Here is an 18,627-nt window from a genome sequence, read left to right on the forward strand (position 1 = left end):
ATAGGTAAACAAATGAACATGAGCTCCCAGTGCAATAGTGTAGCTGGGAGGCTGAATGCAGCCTTCATATGTATAAGCAGGAGAATATGAAGTAGGACCGAGAAAGGGATGTTGCTTCTGTGTATGGCATTAGTGAGACCATTGCTGGATACTGTGTGTCAGTTTTGGTGTCCACACTTCACACAGGACTTTGACAAACTGGAAAGGATTCAGAAAAGAACTACAAGAACAAGTGTAAGAAAAGGAATACAAGATTGTAAGAATTATTTGAGGTCTGGAAAATGTCTTACAGTGGGAGGTTCAAGAAGCTTGATCTGTTTTTTTTTTTATTACACTGTTGATAAATTGTATAGTCAATTGCTTGACTATACTTTGGCTTGTTATTGTGTTATGAAATATACTCCCGAGACCAAATATTACATGTCAGGCAGGTTTATCAATATGGTACAGGAAAAAGGTACTATATGATACCAGTTTCTGAGGATCAGTCCCATGCAGCGAAGTTATATTAATCTCACACAGGTGTCCTCCCAGAGTTACACCCCTAAAGCCATTCTTTTGTACCCTACTTTTTTACCAGTAAAAGGCATCACATACGTCATTTGAAACTGGATTTAATTAATCAGCTTTCTACCTTGTTTGGTTTTGATACCAGATTTACTCCTTTATCTTTTGTTCTGAACCCATGTCTTTCTAGGGTGACCAGACAGCAAATGTGACAAATCAGGACAAGGGGTGGGGGGTAATAGGAGCCTATATAAGAAAAAGACCCAAAAATCGGGACTGTCCCTATAAAATTGGGACATCTGGTCACCCTATGTCTTTCAGGTCACGATGCACCATTATTTTTGTTTTGAGCACATGCATTCCAAGTACTAAGGGACTTGAAAGCACCTCCTAGGTTTGTGTGTAACTCCTTTCCTACCGTCATGAAGATGTAATCATCTGTCTGGATACTGACGGTTTTTCTATCTACTCAAGCCAAGGTTTACTTCAGCTAATTCAAGGTGTTAGGGATACTTAGTATAAGTGTACAAGATTATGGTATAGGTCAGTTTAGGCTATATCATTGTTACAATATTTGTGCTTAATGGTGCTTAATACATTACATGATGCATATTTATACACTAGGCAGCATGTATTAATCAATAACATTAAAAAACCTACGTTAAAAGAACATTAAAATTACAAAGTCCAGCAGCAAAAGTTAGGAAATGCTGAAATTAAGGTTGCCTGTTCAAGGGTGTCAAGGGACTCCACCAATCTAGGGAAGCAGGTAGCTAAGGAGAACTGAGGTAATGACTCAAGGCAACATTTCCCCTCCAAAATAAGGAGAATTTATGGCACTTTAAAAGGGTGGGAAACCCCCAAATCTGAAAGAGCTTTGCTATTCATATCAAATATGAATATTGGATAATTAAACAGAAAATGGCAGTCTGAGGAGATGTCACATAACTGATTGATATGTAGAGGGGCATAGTCTGAGGGGACTTTATATTGATATTTAATTATTGGGGGGATCTGAGGAATCTGATCAATGTTTGGTCATTACTTAGAGAAAAGCACATTGGGATTTTCTATTGATATTCAAGAATTAGACAAAAATGGCAAAACCTGAGAGGGAAATTGAGATTTTCCATAAGTACTGGATAATTAGATGGGGGAGGCAAGGGGTAAAATCCCAGGGGATTTATATTAATAATTTATTAATTTAAATTAATAGTATATTTCTATTAATGCTTTTGGACCTTTGTCACATAGTAAGTCTTATATTTGAAAGTTGACAGGCTAAAAGATATGTCAACTAAGGGCAATTGTTTCCCTCTAAAACCAGAAGTTAAAAAGGGGGATATAGAAATGTGGTAAAATATGAGGAGACTGTACATCCGTTTGATAATTAGAGAAAGTGAGGGTTTGTTCCCAACCAAACATTTGCACAGGCAGCCAGGAGCACAGGGCAAAATGGCTGTGACAGGAGAAGGGTGGGGAGGATGGAGCAGGAAAACGGTTGGGAGGGACAGCAGCATGTAAAGGGGCTGTTTGGCAGTTGGGAGATGAGGCTGGAAGGTTCCATGACAGCTGGGAGAGGGAAGCGGTGGTGGAAGGGCAGTTGTTTGGCAGTTGGGAGATGAGGCTGCAAGGTTCCATGACAGTTGGAAGAGGGAAGCGGTGGTGGAAGGGCAGTTGTTTGGCAGTTGGGAGATGAGGCTGGAAGGTTCCATGACAGTTGGAAGAGGGAAGCGGTGGTGGAAGGGCAGTTGTTTGGCAGTTGGGAGATGAGGATGGCAGGTTCTGTGACAGTTAGGAGAGGGCAGCAATGAGGGAACAGCAGCAACACCAGTCAAGATGTTTTTACACCAATGCAAGGAGCCTGGGTAACAAAATGAAGGAACTAGAACTACTGGTGCAAGAAGAGAAACCAGATATTATAGGGATAACAGAAACATGATGGACTAGTAGTCATGACTGGAGTACAGGGATTGAAGGGTATGGGCTGTTCAGGAAAGACAGAAATGACAACAAACGTGGTGGAGTAGCATTGTATGCTAATTATGAGGTAGACTGTAAAGAAATTAGAAGTGATGGAATGGATAAGAAAGTTAGTTTCGGCCAAAATCACTTTGGGGAAGAAAGCTACTAAAGTTTTCCCTGAGATAGGACTTGGAGTGTGTTACAGACCCCGGGATCTGATTTGGATATAGAGAGAGACCTTTTAATGGTTTTAATTAAATAAATACTACTGGGCATTGTATGATTATGGGAGACTTTAACTTCCAAGAACTAGATTGAAGGACAAGTGCTACTAATAATAGTAGAGCCTGGGTTTTCCTGGATGTGATAACTGACAGATTTCTCCACCAAATAATTGCTGAAGCCGCAAGAGGTGATGCCATTTTTAATTTGGTATTGGTGAGTACTGAGGACCTCAAACAACTAGTTGTAGAGGACAACCTGGGTTTGAGTGATCATGAGCTAATTCAGTTTAAACTAAAAGGAAGGATAAACAAAAATAGAACTGCAACTAGGGTCCTTAATTTCAAAAGGGCAAACCTTAAAAAATTAAGCTAATTAGTTAGGGAAGTGGGCTGGACTGAAGAACTCAAGGATCTGAAGATGGAGAAGGCTTAGAATTACTTTAAGTGAAAGTTACAGAAATTATCTGAAGCCTGCACCCCAAGCAAGGGAAAAAAAATCATAGGGAAAGGTTTCAGACCAACCTGGATGAGCAAGCATCTCAAGAGAAAGCAGAAAGTCTACAAGAAATGGAAGATGGGATTGATCAGCAAGGAGAGCTATCTCTTGGAGATCAGAAAGTGTAGGGATAAAGTGAGAACTGCTGAAAGCCAATCAGAGCTGGACGTTGCAAATGGAATTAAAACCAATAGTAAAAAGGTTCTACAGCCATATAAAGAAACAGAAAATAAGGAAAGAAGATGTGGGAGGGCTGAACACGAAGGATGGGTGGAAATTAAGGATAATCTAGGCATGGCCCAACAACCCAAACAAATGCTTTGCCTCTGGTTTTAATGAGGCTAACGAAGAGCTTGGGGGTAGTGACAGGGTTGCTAATGGAATAAGGATATAGAAGTAAAAATTATCACATCCGAGGTGGAAGTCAGACTCAAACAGCTTAATGGGACAAAATCAAGGAGCCTGGATAATTGCCATCCAAGAATATTAAAGGAACTGGCACATGAAATTGCAAGCCCAATAGCAAGGATTTGTAATGAACCTGTAAACTTGGGGGTGGTACCCTATTACTGGAGAATTGCAAAAATAGTATTTATTTTTAAGAAAGGAAAAAAACGGTGATCCGGGAAACTACAGGCCTGTTAGTTTGACCTCAGTTGTATGCAAGGTCTTGGAACAAATTTTGAAAGAGAAAGTAGTTAAGCAGATAGAGCTTAAAGGTAGTTGGGATAAAATACACCATGGTTTTACAAAGGGTAGATCATGCCAGACTGACCTGATCTCTTTGGGAAGATAACTGATTTTTTAGACAAAGGACATGCAATAGATTTAATCTACCTGGATTTCAGTAAGGCGTTGATATAGTTCCACATGGGAAATTATTAGTTAAATTGGAGAAGATGGGGATTACTATGAGAACTGAAAGGTGGATAAGGAACTGGTTAAAGGGGAGACTACAATGGGTCATTCTGAAAGGTGAACTGTGAGGCTGGAGGGAGGTTACTAATGGAGTTCCTATGGGATTGGTCTTGGGACCAATCTTATTTAACATTTTTATTACTGACCTTGGCACAAAAATTGGGAGTGAGCTAATAAAATTTGCAGATGACTCAAAATTGAGAGGTATTACCAATAAGAAGAAGAACTAGAATATAATACAAGAAGATCTGGATGATCTTGAAAATGGGAGTAAAAGAAATGGGATGGAATTTAATAGTGCAAAGTCATGGATTTAGGGACTAACAACAAGAAATTTTACTAAACTGGGAACGTATCAGCTGGAAGTGACAGAAGAGGAGAAAGACCTAGTTGTGTGGGTTGATCACATGATGACTATGAGCCACCAATGTGATGTGGCCATGAAAAAGCTAATGCAGTGTGAGGATGCATCAGGCTAGGTATTTGCAGTAGAGACAGGGAAGTACCATCATACAAGGCACTAGTGAGACATTATCTGGAATACTGTGTGCAGTTCTGGTCTCTCGTGTTTAAGAAAGATGAATTCAGACTGGAACAGGTGCAGAGAATGGATACTAGGATGATCCGAGGAATGGAAAATCTATCTTATGAGAGGAGACTCAAAGAGTTTAACCTAACCAAAAGAAGGCTGAGGGGAGATATGATTGCTCTCTATAAATACATCAGAGGGATAAATAGCAGGGGGAGAGAGAGAAGTTACAGTAGAACCTCAGGGTTAGAAACACCTCGGGAACAGAAGTTGTTTGTAACTCTGAAATGTTCATATCTCTGAAATGTTCGTAAACCTGAACAAAACATTATGGTTGTTTTTTCAAAAGTCTACAACTGAACATTGACTTATTGCAGCTTTGAAACTTTATTATGCAGAAGAAAAATGCTGCCTTAACCATCTTAATTTAAATGAAAGAAGCACAGAAAGAGTTTACTTACTTGTCAAATCTTTCTTTTAAACTTTATTTTTTTAGTAGTTTACATTTAACACAGTTCTGTACTGTACAGTATTGGCTTCTTTTTTGGGTCTCTACTGCTTGATTGCCTACTTCCAGTTCCAAATGAGCTGAGTGGTTGACTGGTCAGTTCATAACTCTGGTGTTCATAACTCTGAGGTTCTAGTGTATTTAAGTTAAGTGCCACAAAAATACAATGTGGACACAAGAACAAATGGATATAAACTGGCCATCGACAAGTTTTGGCTTGAAGTTAAGTGAAGCTTTCTAACCATCAGAGGGAGCCTTCCAGAGGGAGCAGTGGGGGCAAAAAATCTAACTGGCTTCAATACTGAGCTTGATAATTTGGAGGAGGAATTGGTATGATGAGACTGCCTACAATGGCATGTAGGCAATCTGCAACTGCTAGCAGCAAATATCCCCAATGGCAGTGATGGGACACTAGATTGGAAGGGCTCTAAGTTACTACGGAGAATTCTTTCCCTGGTGTCTGGTTGGTGGATCTTACCCACATGCTCAGGGTCTAACTGATCATCATATTTGGGGTTGGGAAGGAATTTTCCTCTGGATCAGATTAGCAGAGACTCTGGGGTTTTGTTTTTGTTTTTTGACTTCCTCTGCAGCATGGGTCACAGGTCACTTGCAGGTTTAAACTAGTGTAAATGGTGAATTCTCTGTAACTTGAAGTCTTTAAACCCTGATTTGAGGCCTTCAGTAACACAGCCAGAGATTAAGGTTCTATTACAGGAGAAACCGGGGGAGGTTCTGTGGCCTACAACGTACAGGAAGTCAGACTAGAGGGAGTTTTCTATCAATATTCAAAATTAGAGAGAAATGGAAAAATCTGAGGGGAAAATTAAGATTTTCCAACAATCATTGATACTTAGAGGAAAAGGGGATGAAATCACTCTCCACCTGATCTCCCATGTCCCCATGGAGATTTCAGTCAATAGCTAGACAGTCCCTACCCCATCCCCTGCCACCGTGGCTTGGCCCTGTCATTGATATAGGCAATAAGGAGTCCTGTGCTTTGAGAGAGGTGTATTTCGGGGGTGGGGGGAGTGCATTGTACAATCATAGAAATGTAGGGCTAGAAGGGACCTTAAAAGTTCCGGAGAATTCTCTGGCAGTTGGGAGGGGATATCAGAGGGGGATGGGTGAGTGAATGGCAGGGGGAGGTGGGGAGCTAGGTTGGGTCGTTGGGGTCTGAGGAGCAGCTAGGATGGATTAAATTGGGGCTGGGCAGACTCATCAGGGCTTCTTTATACTTGAAAGTTAATTGGGATTAAGACAGGGAGTGACTTGAAAATCTATTCCAGAATAACTCTTTCTGTGGACACTGTTACGCCAGAGAAGAGTGCCTCCTTGTTCCTGTTTAGCTTAAGCCATTTTCAAAGGTGGATTGGACTATAGCGGGTCAAGGTACTCTTTTTCTGGAATAAGAGTATTCCACAGAAAATATTCTGGAATAACTCCTTGGGTAGCCAATCCCTTCTCATGGACACCTGCTTTCCCTTTCTCTTCTTGTGACCCTCCCTCGAAGATAAGAGAAAAAGTTGATCCTTAGGGAGTTTAAGCCCCTCTGCCCCCACTTTGGGATAATTAAACCAGAGCAACAGTTTCCCTCACGAACAGAGGGGATTTCATCTCCTTCAGTAATTAGAGAGGGAAAATGTGAATTTTGAGATTTTTCTATCAATATTTAATAATTAGACAATGAGAGGAATTTGAGGGGATTTTAGGATCAATATTTCATTATGAGGAAAAAACATTAACGTCTGCGGGATTTATATCACTATTCAAAAATTAGAGAGGAAAAGTTAAAACCCAAGTGAGCAGCAGTTGCTCAAACCAAACTCCCAGATTACAAGGGAGGCATCCACAGCATCTGATGTAAGAAACTAAGCCCCCAACATGCTGACTAGAGATTCACATGCACAGAGATTCAATATAGGAATCACAGGGTGAAATTCTCTGGCTTGGGTTATGCAGGAGGACAGACCAGATAATCGTAACAGTCACTCCAAGACTTAAAATCAATTAACCTATAATTTGTCCTCATGCATACGCATGATGATACGCTCTTTAATTACATTGTTGCATACTGTTTTTTTCCACAGGCCCCCTGCCTCATTCAGAGCACATAATGGATGGTGAACACAGGATGATGGGTAGGTTAATATTTCTTTTTATCCTTCACCTTCAGAGTGGGGCTTCAGACATTATTCACTGCACACCATCCAAACCCTGCATTGAATACAGAATTATTAATTTCCTCATGGACTTTTTTATGCTGCTTTCATCATATATCTTAGTTTTTTACAAACATTAATGCATTTCTCTTCATAAACCCCTGTGAGGTGAAATAGTATTATCCCCACTTTAGATCTATGGAATGAAGGTCAAAGTTATCAAAAAGTCTCTACCAAATTCGGGTTTCAAATTTGAGATTGCCAGGCCCAGATTACTTAGCATTTTTATAGCACTGGATATTATCAAAGCACAGCTATTGATCTAAGTTACAGCGGAGTGCTCAGCACATCTGCAGCTCTGACCCCTGGTGACTCAGGCTGGGGACCCAGAAAATGAGAAACACACAATGGCCACCTGTGAAAATTTGGTTTAGTGACTTGCCTAGCATCACATAGGAACTCTATGGCAGAGGCAAGAACAGAATCTATTTCTCTAGGGCGGCATTTAACTGCCTCAACCAAGAGACCTCTTCCTTCAATCCCTTGCCTCATTCTCTGTACACCTTCCGACTTCAGCGACAAATGAGCCAACTGTCGTACAGCCGCCTTTGTTACAAAACCCTGACTCATCCCCATGACACAGACCATCCTATGCACTAAAGGAGACAGGGGTCCTGTGGAAAAAAGTGTATGTGATCATGTAATTAAAGACTGTATTATAATTAAGCTTGGCAGAATTTGATTTTCATTTTTTTTATAATGTAGACAGATAATATCAGTTTGTTTTTAAGCATTTTTTGTTTTTAATGATTTAAATTTTCAAAGTTACAGGAAATTATGAGGGAATCAGACAACTTGGGCAGGAGGCAATAATTATTAAATGACAATAGACACAAAGATTCAAAAAGTTAAAGCTTATAACAGTTAAAATACAAATTATCCACATGTCAAAATATACAAAGTAGGGCTGTTGATTGATCGCAGTTGACTCACGCAATTAACTCAAAAAATTAATCATGATTAAATGCAGTTTTAATCACACTGTTAAACAATAGAATACCAATTGAAATGTATTAAATATTTTGGATGTTTTTCTATATTTTCAAATATATTGATTTCAGTTACTACAAAGTGTACAGTGCTCACTTTACATTATTTTTATTACAGAGATTTTCACTGTAAAAATGATAAACAAAAAAATTAGTATTTTTCAGTTCACCTCATACAAGTACCATAGCGCAATCTCTTTATCGTGAAAGCGCAACTTACAGATGTAGAATTTTTTTTGTTATATAACTGCAGTCAAAAACAAAACAATGTAAAACTTTAGAGCCTGAACGTTCATTCAGTCCTGCTTCTTGTTCAGCAAATCATTTAGACAAGTTTGTTTATATTTACGGGAAATAATGCTGCCCGCTTCTTATTTACAGTGTCACCTGAAAGTGAGAACAGACATTCACATGGCACTATTGTAGCCAGGGTTGCAAGATATTTATGTGCCATTTTCGCTAAAGATTCATATGTCCCTTCATGTTTCAACCACCATTCCAGAGGACATGCATCCATGCTGATGATGGGTTCTTCCTGATAACGATCCAAAGCAGTGCAGACCAACACATGTTCATTTTCATCATCTGAGTCAGATGCCACCAGCAGAAGGTTGATTTTCTTTTTTGGTGGTTTGGGTTCTGTAGTTTCCGCATCGGAGTGTTGCTCTTTTAAGACTTCTGAAAGCATGCTCCAAACCCCGTCCCTCTCATATTTTAGAAGGCTCTTCAGATTCTTAAACCTTGGGTCAAGTGCTGTAGCTATCTTTAGAAATCTCACATTGGTACCTTCTTTGCGTTTCGTCAAATCTGCAGTCAAAGTGTTCTTAAAACAAACAACATGCTGAGTCATCATTTGAGACTGCTATAACATGAAATATATGGCAGAATGCAGGTAAAACACAGAGCAGAAGACATACAATTTTCCACAAGGAGTTCAGTCAGAAATCTAATTAATGCGTTATTTTTTTAACGAGCGTCACCAACATGGAAGCATGTCCTGTGGAATGGTGGCCAAAGCATGAAGGGACATATGAATGTTTACCATATCTGACACGTAAATATCTTGCAATGTCTGGGATATAGTTATATGGGAGATTCACATGCTCTGAGTGTCAGGAATGGGTAATACCTCCTTGCTTCTTCAGATACATTAGGATGGCACTGTCCTATTATAATGATAACACTTCTGGGTTTTGACCTGTAGGTGAAGGTATTCACATAGTGGCCTTAAAATCTACAAATAAATTCCTTTTTAATTCTCAGAGCAAACCCTTAAACTCATAGAATCATAGAAATGTAGGGATGGAAGGGACCTTGAGAATCATCAAGTCCAGTCCCTTGTGCTGAGGCAGAACCAAATAAACCTAGACTATCCCTGACAGGTGTTTGTCCGACTTGTTCTTTTAAACCTCCAATGACGGGGATTCCACAACCTCCCTCAGAAACTTATTCCAGAATGTAACTACCTTCATAGTTAGAAAGTTTCCGAATAGCTAACCTAAATCTTCCTTCATGCAGATTAAGCCCATTACTTGTTCTCCATGTCCACTGAATTGATCACAGTTCTCTTTATAACAGCCCTTATCATATTTGAAGACTGTTATCAGGTTCCCCTTTGCTTTTTCAAAACTAAACATGACCAGTTTTTTAACCTTTCCTCATAGGTCAGGTTTTCTAACTCCTTTATCGTGTTTGTTGCTCTTCTTTGGACTCTTTTCATTTTGTCCACATCATTCCTAAAATGTGGAGCCCAGAATTGGGCACAGGATCCAGCTGAGGCCTCCCCAGTGCTGAGTAGAGCAGGACAATTACCTTCTGTGTCTTACATATAACACTCCTGTTAATGCACCCCAGAATGATACTAGTGGTTTTTTTGCCACTGCATCGCATTGTTGACTTATATTCAATTTGTGATCCCCTATAACCCCAGATCCATTTCAGCAGTGCTCCTACCTAGCTAGTTATTCTCCATTTCGTAGTTGTGTGTAGATCTTTCTTTCCTTAGTGAAGTACTTTGTACTTATCTTTATTGAATTTCATCTTGTTGAATTCAGACCAATTCTCCAATTTGTTACGGTCATTTTGAATTCTAAGCCTGTTCACCAAAGTGCTTACAACCCCTCCCAGCTTGGTGTCATCTGCAGATTTTATGAGCATACTCTCTCCTCTATTATCCAAGTCATTTATGAAAATACTGACTAATGATGGACCCTGAAGGAGTCAGTCACTCAACCCCCACTGAGTTTTGGAATAGCTAAATTGCTCCCTTCTCTTTGAAAAGGGTTCAGTATGTGTGCGGTGGGGAGGAGGGAGTGAGTTTGGCTCTAGATTTCAGATCTGTAACAGTTGCAGTCTCCTTTACAAATATCACAAACCCCAAAATGCTTAAAAAACATGATTTTTAAAAAATACTAGTACATTCTGGGTTCTGTTTATTCACCTTCTGGATTTTGAGCCATTAGGGGTTAAAATTTTCCAGGTTTGCTCCTCAAACAGTAGGGCTAGGAATTGACTCACTTAAAAAAAATGATGATTTTCCAGTAATCACATGACTCCAGGAACTGGGCGCTTTGAGAGCAAATATCATGAAAGCTGGCAACACATCTTCCCCCCGCCCCCCACTTACCTCTGGATTCTCTCTCCTCTCATTCCAGCAGGTGATGTGGTGCTGAGCGCAAGTCCCCAGCAGGAGGAGACAGAGATGGCAGGACCACGCAGGGTGTCCCTGGGAAGATACAAAGGGAAGGCATCACGGACTCAGCGCAGGGTGGGGAGGCAACATGGGAGCCCCACTGGGAAAAGGCAGGTGGAACCAGCCCCACCCCTACCAGATTTGGGGAAGCCCGAACCCCAGCCCAGGCCTTTCAAATGTCCTGAGTGTGGGAAAACCTTTTGCCGCAGCTCTGACCTGCTGAGACACAAGCGGATCCACCGGGGGGACCGGCCCCACCACTGCACTGAGTGTGGGAAAAGCTTTGTCCGGAACTCCCACCTCCTGATCCACCAGGTGATTCACCGTGGTGAACGCCCCTTCACGTGCAGTGAGTGCGGAAAGAGCTTTAGCCAGAGCTCCACCCTAACAAGACACCAGCAGATCCACACTGGCGAGAAACCCCACCGCTGCCACCAGTGTGGCAAGAGCTTTGGGCGCAACTCCAATCTGACAAGGCACCAGAGGCTCCATGCGGCCGAGAGGGTCTACCGGTGTGCGGGATGCGGGGAGGCCTTCCGCAGCAGGGGGCTACTCATTTCTCACCAGCGGTGCAGCAAGAAGGAGAGGCCAGAGGCTTGCAGAAAGCGCACAGCGCCAGCTTAGTTGGGGACAAGAGGCAGAGTCTGCTGTAACAAGGGGTTGTGATGCAGCTGGGGGTTCCCAGTACATGTGAGATGGGAATGGCCCCAGTGCCACAACTTAACAACAGTACTGCAATGCAGAGATGATGGGACTACTGCATTGTTCTCCTGGATAGAGAAGAAACAGGTTACCTATCTCCAAAAACACTACTCTGTCTGTCGCACCTTAGCATTGTTCTTCTATCGAACCCCAGACATGTTTTATCTAATCATATGTTCTCCCTCTCTCTCTCTCCCCATTGATCACTCCCTATACACACCATCCCTTTGTCTGTCCATCCATCCATTCCATAACAACATAACAAGTCCCTCCATCTATTCATCCACCCATCCCCATAAACACTACACTGTCTGTCTTTCCTTAGCCCTACTCTTCTACCTGTTCATCCCCGTACTGCCCCTCTATCTTTTTATCACCACATGCACCTATCTAACTGTCTCTCCCCATACATCTCACCCCTCTGCCTGTCCATCCACCCCTTAACACACTCCAGGCATTCACCTGCCCTGAATCTCATTCTGGTCATTCTGCCAGATAGATTAAGCGGACTACGAGCTTGGATACGATCCTGGCTGGTTGAGACTCCAGCCCAGTGCACCAACAGGATTGTTATGGGATTTTCAAAGCTTTTGTTTTCAGGCTTCTACAGCTGAGTAGGTTGCGGGAGGTTGACTGGTGGCAGACTTAATTTATGATTGCTATTATTTATAGTACAGTAGTTTTTGAAAGGTCCCATGGAGACTGGGGCCTTGTCATGTGAGGTCCTGCACAGACACATCTATCTGAGGGACATATGGCACCCATCGCTGTAGTATCTGAGCGCTTTGCGTGGTGACGGAGATCAGGGCCTGGCCATGCTGGGCACAGGCACACGACAACCAGGGGCTGCAAAGCACACAACAAATGATATGTTGGCTCTGTTGCTGCCAAGACGCACCATGACCGAGATTAAGGCTTCATTTTTCCTGGTGCTGCATTGACCCACGGTGACTGAGATGTGGGCCCCCTTGCTGCATAGACAAAAAGTGAGATACAGTCCCTGCTCAAAAGCGCTCACTGTCTGAATAAACAAATAGTTGACCACAGAGGGGACTTGCCCAAGGTTATATAGCAGTTCAGTGGTAGAGCCAAGAACAGAACTCAGGTCTCCTTATCCCGCTCAGTGCCTGGCCTTTCACTTTGGGTGATACTTGTCAGCGGGTTGGTTTGGAAAAAGCTGGTGTGGTGCGTAGAGTCCCAGCTGTCAGAGAGGGACAAGGAAAACAATGTTAATACATTGGGAAAAAAATAAATGTGAATCATTGGGAATACACAAAGATGCCCCTCCTTGGAAATCCCACCTGTCTGATGTTTTGGTCACTGGCCCCAACACACCCGATCTGTCTGCATAACAACTGGGACAATCAGTAACAGCAAGGACATTTACAAACCCCAAGACAGACTCCGAGGATGAAGGCTGAGCTTTCTACAGCTGCATCTTCACCTCGTCTGCAGGGAAAGCAAGGTTAGTACAAACCCTGGAGGTATCCTTCCCCATATGCACTATGCTGGAGCACCTGCTCAATAGGATTCATAAAGTGATGGACTCAAAGCTGCCTTGTTTTCCTTACTCAGCATATCCAGCAGTTACTGAGATTTGTGGTAAACACAAATGTAATAATCTGCAGGCAGCAGTTCCCATCTGTGGGCCTCAGAGCACTTTACAAGGAGTATCATTGTCCCTGTTCTATAGAAGGGGAAACTGAGGCACAGAGAGGGGAGCTGGGAGCTCAGGCATCCTGACTTGCACCCTACCCCTCTGCTCTCACCCACTAGATTCCACTCCCCTCCTTGAGCCACAAATAGAACCCAGGAGTCCTGTTTACCTTAGACAAGGAAAAGAAACCAGCAGATCACTATTAGGACCACACACATCAAAGTAAATAACATTCAGCTGACACTTAGATATTTATTTCAAAGCCTGGATTCAAATTCCACTGGAGATGTTGGGGTCATTACAACTCCACATGTTGGAATTTCTGGGTAGTTTTGTGTCATTGTTCTAAAAAAAATCTAGGAAACTATATCCCCCAGCTATACTGCAAAACTGTATTAAATGGATTTTCTAAAGTTACAAAGTCAAGCATTCAAAAATTAAGAAATATCAGAATTAAAGTTGTCTGTGCAACCTTGACTCTGCCCCAATTGGGGAAAAAGTACATGATGCAATTAATATGTTATTAATAGAATGAATAGTAATGTTGATTAACAACTAGGACTGATAAAAAATCCATTTTAAGGAAAGATGTCAATTTTTTATTTCAAAGTATTTAAAACTGATCTAATTTTAATTTGTATTTTTTGCAATTTATTATGAATTCTTTACAATTTTTTTAAATCAAAAATAGTACTGAAATTTTTTGTTTACCAAATGCCTAGTTTTTGGGAAACAAAATCAGTGTTTTGATAAAAATGTTGAAATAATTTTTAAAATAAAAATTAAAAGGAAAGAGTATTTTTGCACCAAAAGAACATTTTTGACTGTCAACTTTTCACAAAATATTTATATTTCAAAAGGCAGTTTCTCACAAAAATTTTTTTTGCTTGAAAAAATTCAACTATTGCTGTTTGTTGGTTTATTTAACATTGATATTGTGGTAATTCCTAAAGGCCTCAATCACATTGGGCCCCATTACAATTATTATCTATTTGTTGCATTCGCACTAGGTGCTGTACAGACAGGTGTAAGTGGCAGTCCATGTCACAAGAAGTATAAATGCTGGGAGCACCTTGGAGAGATTGCACTTTAATGCACGTGCACAAAGGGGCAGAGTTAAAGTTCAGGTAACCTTAACTCTGGCATTTCCTAATGTTTGTGTATCTGACTTTGCAATCTTAAGAATGTAGTTTTCATGTCTGTCGATCTCGGATACTTTATAGGTATCTTCACCATAGTAACTAAGTAAATCTTTAATGTGTTTATCTTCACAAAACTCTTTTGAGGTAAGGAGATATTCCTATTTTTACAGATGGAGAATTGAGGCACAGAGAAACTGAGGGCAAGTATATAGTAGAAACTTTTGCTGGCATAGTAACACCAGTTAAGGATGCAATTTAAAAAACAACACTTCTGTACAAGCAAAAGCCCTAGTCTAGACACCGTTATATTGGCATAAAAATGCTTTTGTCAATTAAGCTTATTTCATTCATGGAACCAATATAAGCTATGCCAGCAAAAGCACTTATTTGTCAGAAGATTGGGTCTATAGTATGAGGGTCTGCTATTACAGCTATATCAGCAAACAGTTTCTAGCATAGACTTGCTCTAAGTGACTTGCACAAGGTCTCGCAGGGAGTCTATAATACAGTAGAGATTTGAACTTAGGTATCTCTAGGTCCTGGCTAGTGGTTAACCATTGCACATGCATCTAGAAACAAAAAAGAGACAGATCACTACCTTGGTTAATGACCAGACACGAGAATATTTTGGAGTAGACTAACTCTACGCCTGTAGCTCAGAGTAGTGGATTGGAGGCGGGACATAGTGAGTTTATGGCTTTGGCTAGACTACGCTTTAAAGGTGCAAATGATACATAGAATTATGGAGCTCAATCTAATTAACTCTAGGTTTGAATTTGTTTTGGCAGGCGCTAATTAAATTCAGCCAGCCAGCAAGTGCTAACAAACAGCCTGTAAGGCTGTAGAGAAGCCACTGGCGTGATTGAGCCTGGGGACTGTGCAGAAGGCATCGGTTGTTTGTATTGCGGAAGTGCCTAGAGGCTCTAGGCCCCGTGGGGCGAGACAATCCCTGCCCTTAGGCGTTTACACTGTTCACAGACCAGACAGACAAAGGAGTGGGAGAGGAAATGGAGGCACAAAGAGGGGAAGTGACATGTCCAAGGTCACAAAGCAGGTCAGTGGCAGAGCTGGAAATGGGTGTCCCCACCCAGTACCCCAGTTATTGAAAGGGAGGGGACACCGTCTCACGTGGGCGCTGGGAGCTCACTGATCTCCCAGAAATGTCGGGGGGGTAGGCCCACGGCAAGAAGCCTGGGTAATGGGGGCGTTGGAGCAGACACACGCTACGCAGGCAAATCAATCGCTCTGCCTGCTCCTGATGGGGACGGCAGATCTGCCAATGGCATGAGCGGGGAGGAGGCGCCTCTTCCTCCCCCCCCACCCCCACCCCACACAACCTCCTTCCTCCCAGCCCCAGCATTGTCTGTGGATTTTTAACCCCTCGCGGGCTGCGGTGGGCCCCGGCGCTGGGCACAGGGGGGAGATGGAGAAGGTGAGTCCCACGCACTCAGCGCCCAGGTTCAGGGCCCCAGGGAAGGAGGGGAGCGGGGCGCTGGGGCGGGGGAGATGCCACGACCTCAGCGGCTGGATTCAGGGCACCGGGGAGGGGCCCATGTGCAGGGGGAGACACGAGGACTCGGACGCCCCGATTTGAGTGCGGGGGGTGGGGGCATGTGCAGCGGGATCAGGGTGCAGGGCTGTAGCGGGGAAGCTGCGGAGACCCCCGCACCCGGACTCGGTGCACTAAGGGATCGGCCTGGGTGGGGGGCTAGGCTAGGCCAGCCCCGCTCTTCTCGTCTCTCCAGGGTCTTACCCCGGGCCTGTCACCGCGGGCGCCCCGGGCCAGGCTCCGCGGCGGGGTGGGGAACGCCCCGGGCTCGGGTGCGCGGCGGGGAGGCCGCGGGGCAGGCGCAGATGGACAAAGGGGCCCGGGGCTGGCTTGGCCCTGCGGCCTGCTGGAGCCTGTCGCGCTGCCCGGGGCCGGGGCCTGCGGCGGGGACAGGACCCGTCTGTCCCCCCGCCTGCCCCACACCAGGGTGTGTGTGTGTGCGCGAGAGAGATCTGTCCCTGTAAACCTCCGCGTGTGAGAGAGCGTGATTTGCCCTCAGGACCCGTGTGTGTGTGTCTGTCTGTCTGTGCTGTGCCCCCAGGACCTGTGTGTGTGATTTACTCCTGGGACCCTTGTGTGCACTCACCTGTGTGATTTACTCCTGGAACCACAGTGTGTCTGCACGCATGCCTGGGTCGTTTACCCCCAGGATTCCAGTGTGTGTAATTTACCTTGGGACCTGTGTGTGTGTGAGAGAGATTTACCGTGGGACCTGTGTGTGTGTGCACATCCATGCAGATGCTAGTGTGTGTATGTGCAGGTGTGTGAGATTTGCCTCAGCCCCCAGTGTGTGTAACTTATCCCAGAATGCTTGTGTGTGTGATCCTTCAATATTGGAGGAAGGGTCTATGTGTATGTGCATGTGATTGTGATATTTACCCTGGACCCTGTGTGTTCACTTTCCCTATGGGGCAGGGGCCTATGGTGTGTGGGGGCCTTTCCAGCACAGAGGCTCTTGGAGCTGGGAGCAACCCCTTTCTCTCTTTGAGGAGCTGGCTCAGTGGGACATCTCAGCTGGGCTGCCCTGTCCCACCAGGCCAGCGTAAATCCCTCCACACTCCCTTGTCTCTCCTGTCTTAGGTGGAGTCTGTGACGTACCCTGACTTTCTGGTTGATACTGAGAGCAATGGCCCCTTTCCACTGGAGGATCCCAGCGAGGAGAGGTAATGGCCCAAGCCTGTTTGCCCCTTATAGGGCTGAGCACGTGATGGTCTTACTACTTGGCCAGGGTGTCCTTGGGGTTAAGGTCTAGGCCTGGGACTGTGGAGACTCGGGTTCAGTTCCTGCTGCCACATGCTTTGTGGGTGACCTCAAACAAGTCATGGACTCTGCCTGGGCCTGAGTTTCTCCAACAGTAAAGTGAGGAGAATGGTTTTAGCTGGTTGCGCAGGGAGCCCTTATTGGGCCAGCGATTCCCAGTCTGTGCAATGCTAGCAGTGACAGGATCCTGACCTCAGTTATGGTCTCTTGGTGGTATCATGATATCAGTAGTAAATATGAATAATCTGTAAATCCTCTGCATACCTTTTAGAGGCAAGAGCCAATCTTTTTGTTGTTAGATATCTGTTTTACAGTGTAGTCTAAATCTCCACTGAGATTGGGCCCTGTCATGCACAGGCACACAGTGACCACATAGGGGGCCCAGTCTTGCTGGGCGCTGCACAGATGCGCAGTGGCCAAGATCAGGGCCCTGTTACGCCAGGCATGTCACAGGCTGACACAGTGACCGAATGTGAGATCCAGTTGTGCTGGGCGCTGCACAGACATGCAGTGAGAGTCCCTGCCCTGAAGCGCCTACAGTCTAACTAGTCACACCAGGCACACAGTAAAGTACAGGTGACATACAAGCAAAATGCTAGGGCCAGGGGGACTTTAACTGTTCTCAGTGGGAGCTGCTGCGTGCTTAGCGCTCTAGGAAATTTAACCACTGACTTAACTGCCTGGAAAACCCGCTTCCAATTGTGGGTGCTGGACAGGCACCCACAGTATAATAATAATATGGGCATCTTTACGCAATCTGCTTGTGCTCTCCATTATTAGCAAGGAGTGGAGGCGTCTGTCCCTGTATCCTCTAACTGAAAATCTAATTGGAACATGAATCATAAAGAAAATATAAAAATCACTGCTGACAAAATGTGACACAAGTATAGGTGGGAGTGGTAGTTAGTGGTGGGGATACAGAAAGACCCATGTTGCTTGGTAAGCTGGGCTCATGTGAACAATGTGCATTGGAACCCAGCCAAATGCATGGTCACACATGGGAATGAAGAATATGGGTCACCCATGCAGGATGGGAACCTGTATCCTGGAAAGCAGTGACTCTAGAAAGGACAGGTGAAAACATCTGGCATAGGAGACCCCAGTGCAATGCTGTACTGAAAAGGCAAACTTGATCTTTGGCTATGTAAGCAGGGGAATATCGAGTACCTCTTTCTATGGCATTGCTGAGACCACTATTGGGTACTGTGCCCACACTTCAGAAGGGATGCTGAGAAATTGTTACGGTTCAGAAAAGAGCTACAAGGAT

At 43.7% G+C, this 18,627-nt stretch overlaps 1 protein-coding gene across 1 annotated transcript in view; it reads left to right on the plus strand.

Annotated features, from left to right (window-relative positions):
- Positions 1-18,627, plus strand: part of LOC140913015 (uncharacterized) — a 34,208-nt gene that overhangs the window by 6,373 nt on the left and 9,208 nt on the right. The window contains exons 5-9 of the mRNA XM_073348590.1: positions 7,238-7,288; positions 11,013-11,673; positions 12,877-12,937; positions 15,414-15,605; positions 17,181-17,263. Of these exons, the coding sequence (XP_073204691.1) occupies positions 7,238-7,288; positions 11,013-11,673; positions 12,877-12,937; positions 15,414-15,605; positions 17,181-17,263 (1,048 nt within the window). The remainder of the gene's footprint in view (positions 1-7,237; positions 7,289-11,012; positions 11,674-12,876; positions 12,938-15,413; positions 15,606-17,180; positions 17,264-18,627) is intronic.

The sequence above is a fragment of the Lepidochelys kempii genome, chromosome 6, assembly GCF_965140265.1.
Source record: "Lepidochelys kempii isolate rLepKem1 chromosome 6, rLepKem1.hap2, whole genome shotgun sequence".
In the NCBI taxonomy this organism is placed as follows: Eukaryota; Metazoa; Chordata; order Testudines; family Cheloniidae; genus Lepidochelys; species Lepidochelys kempii.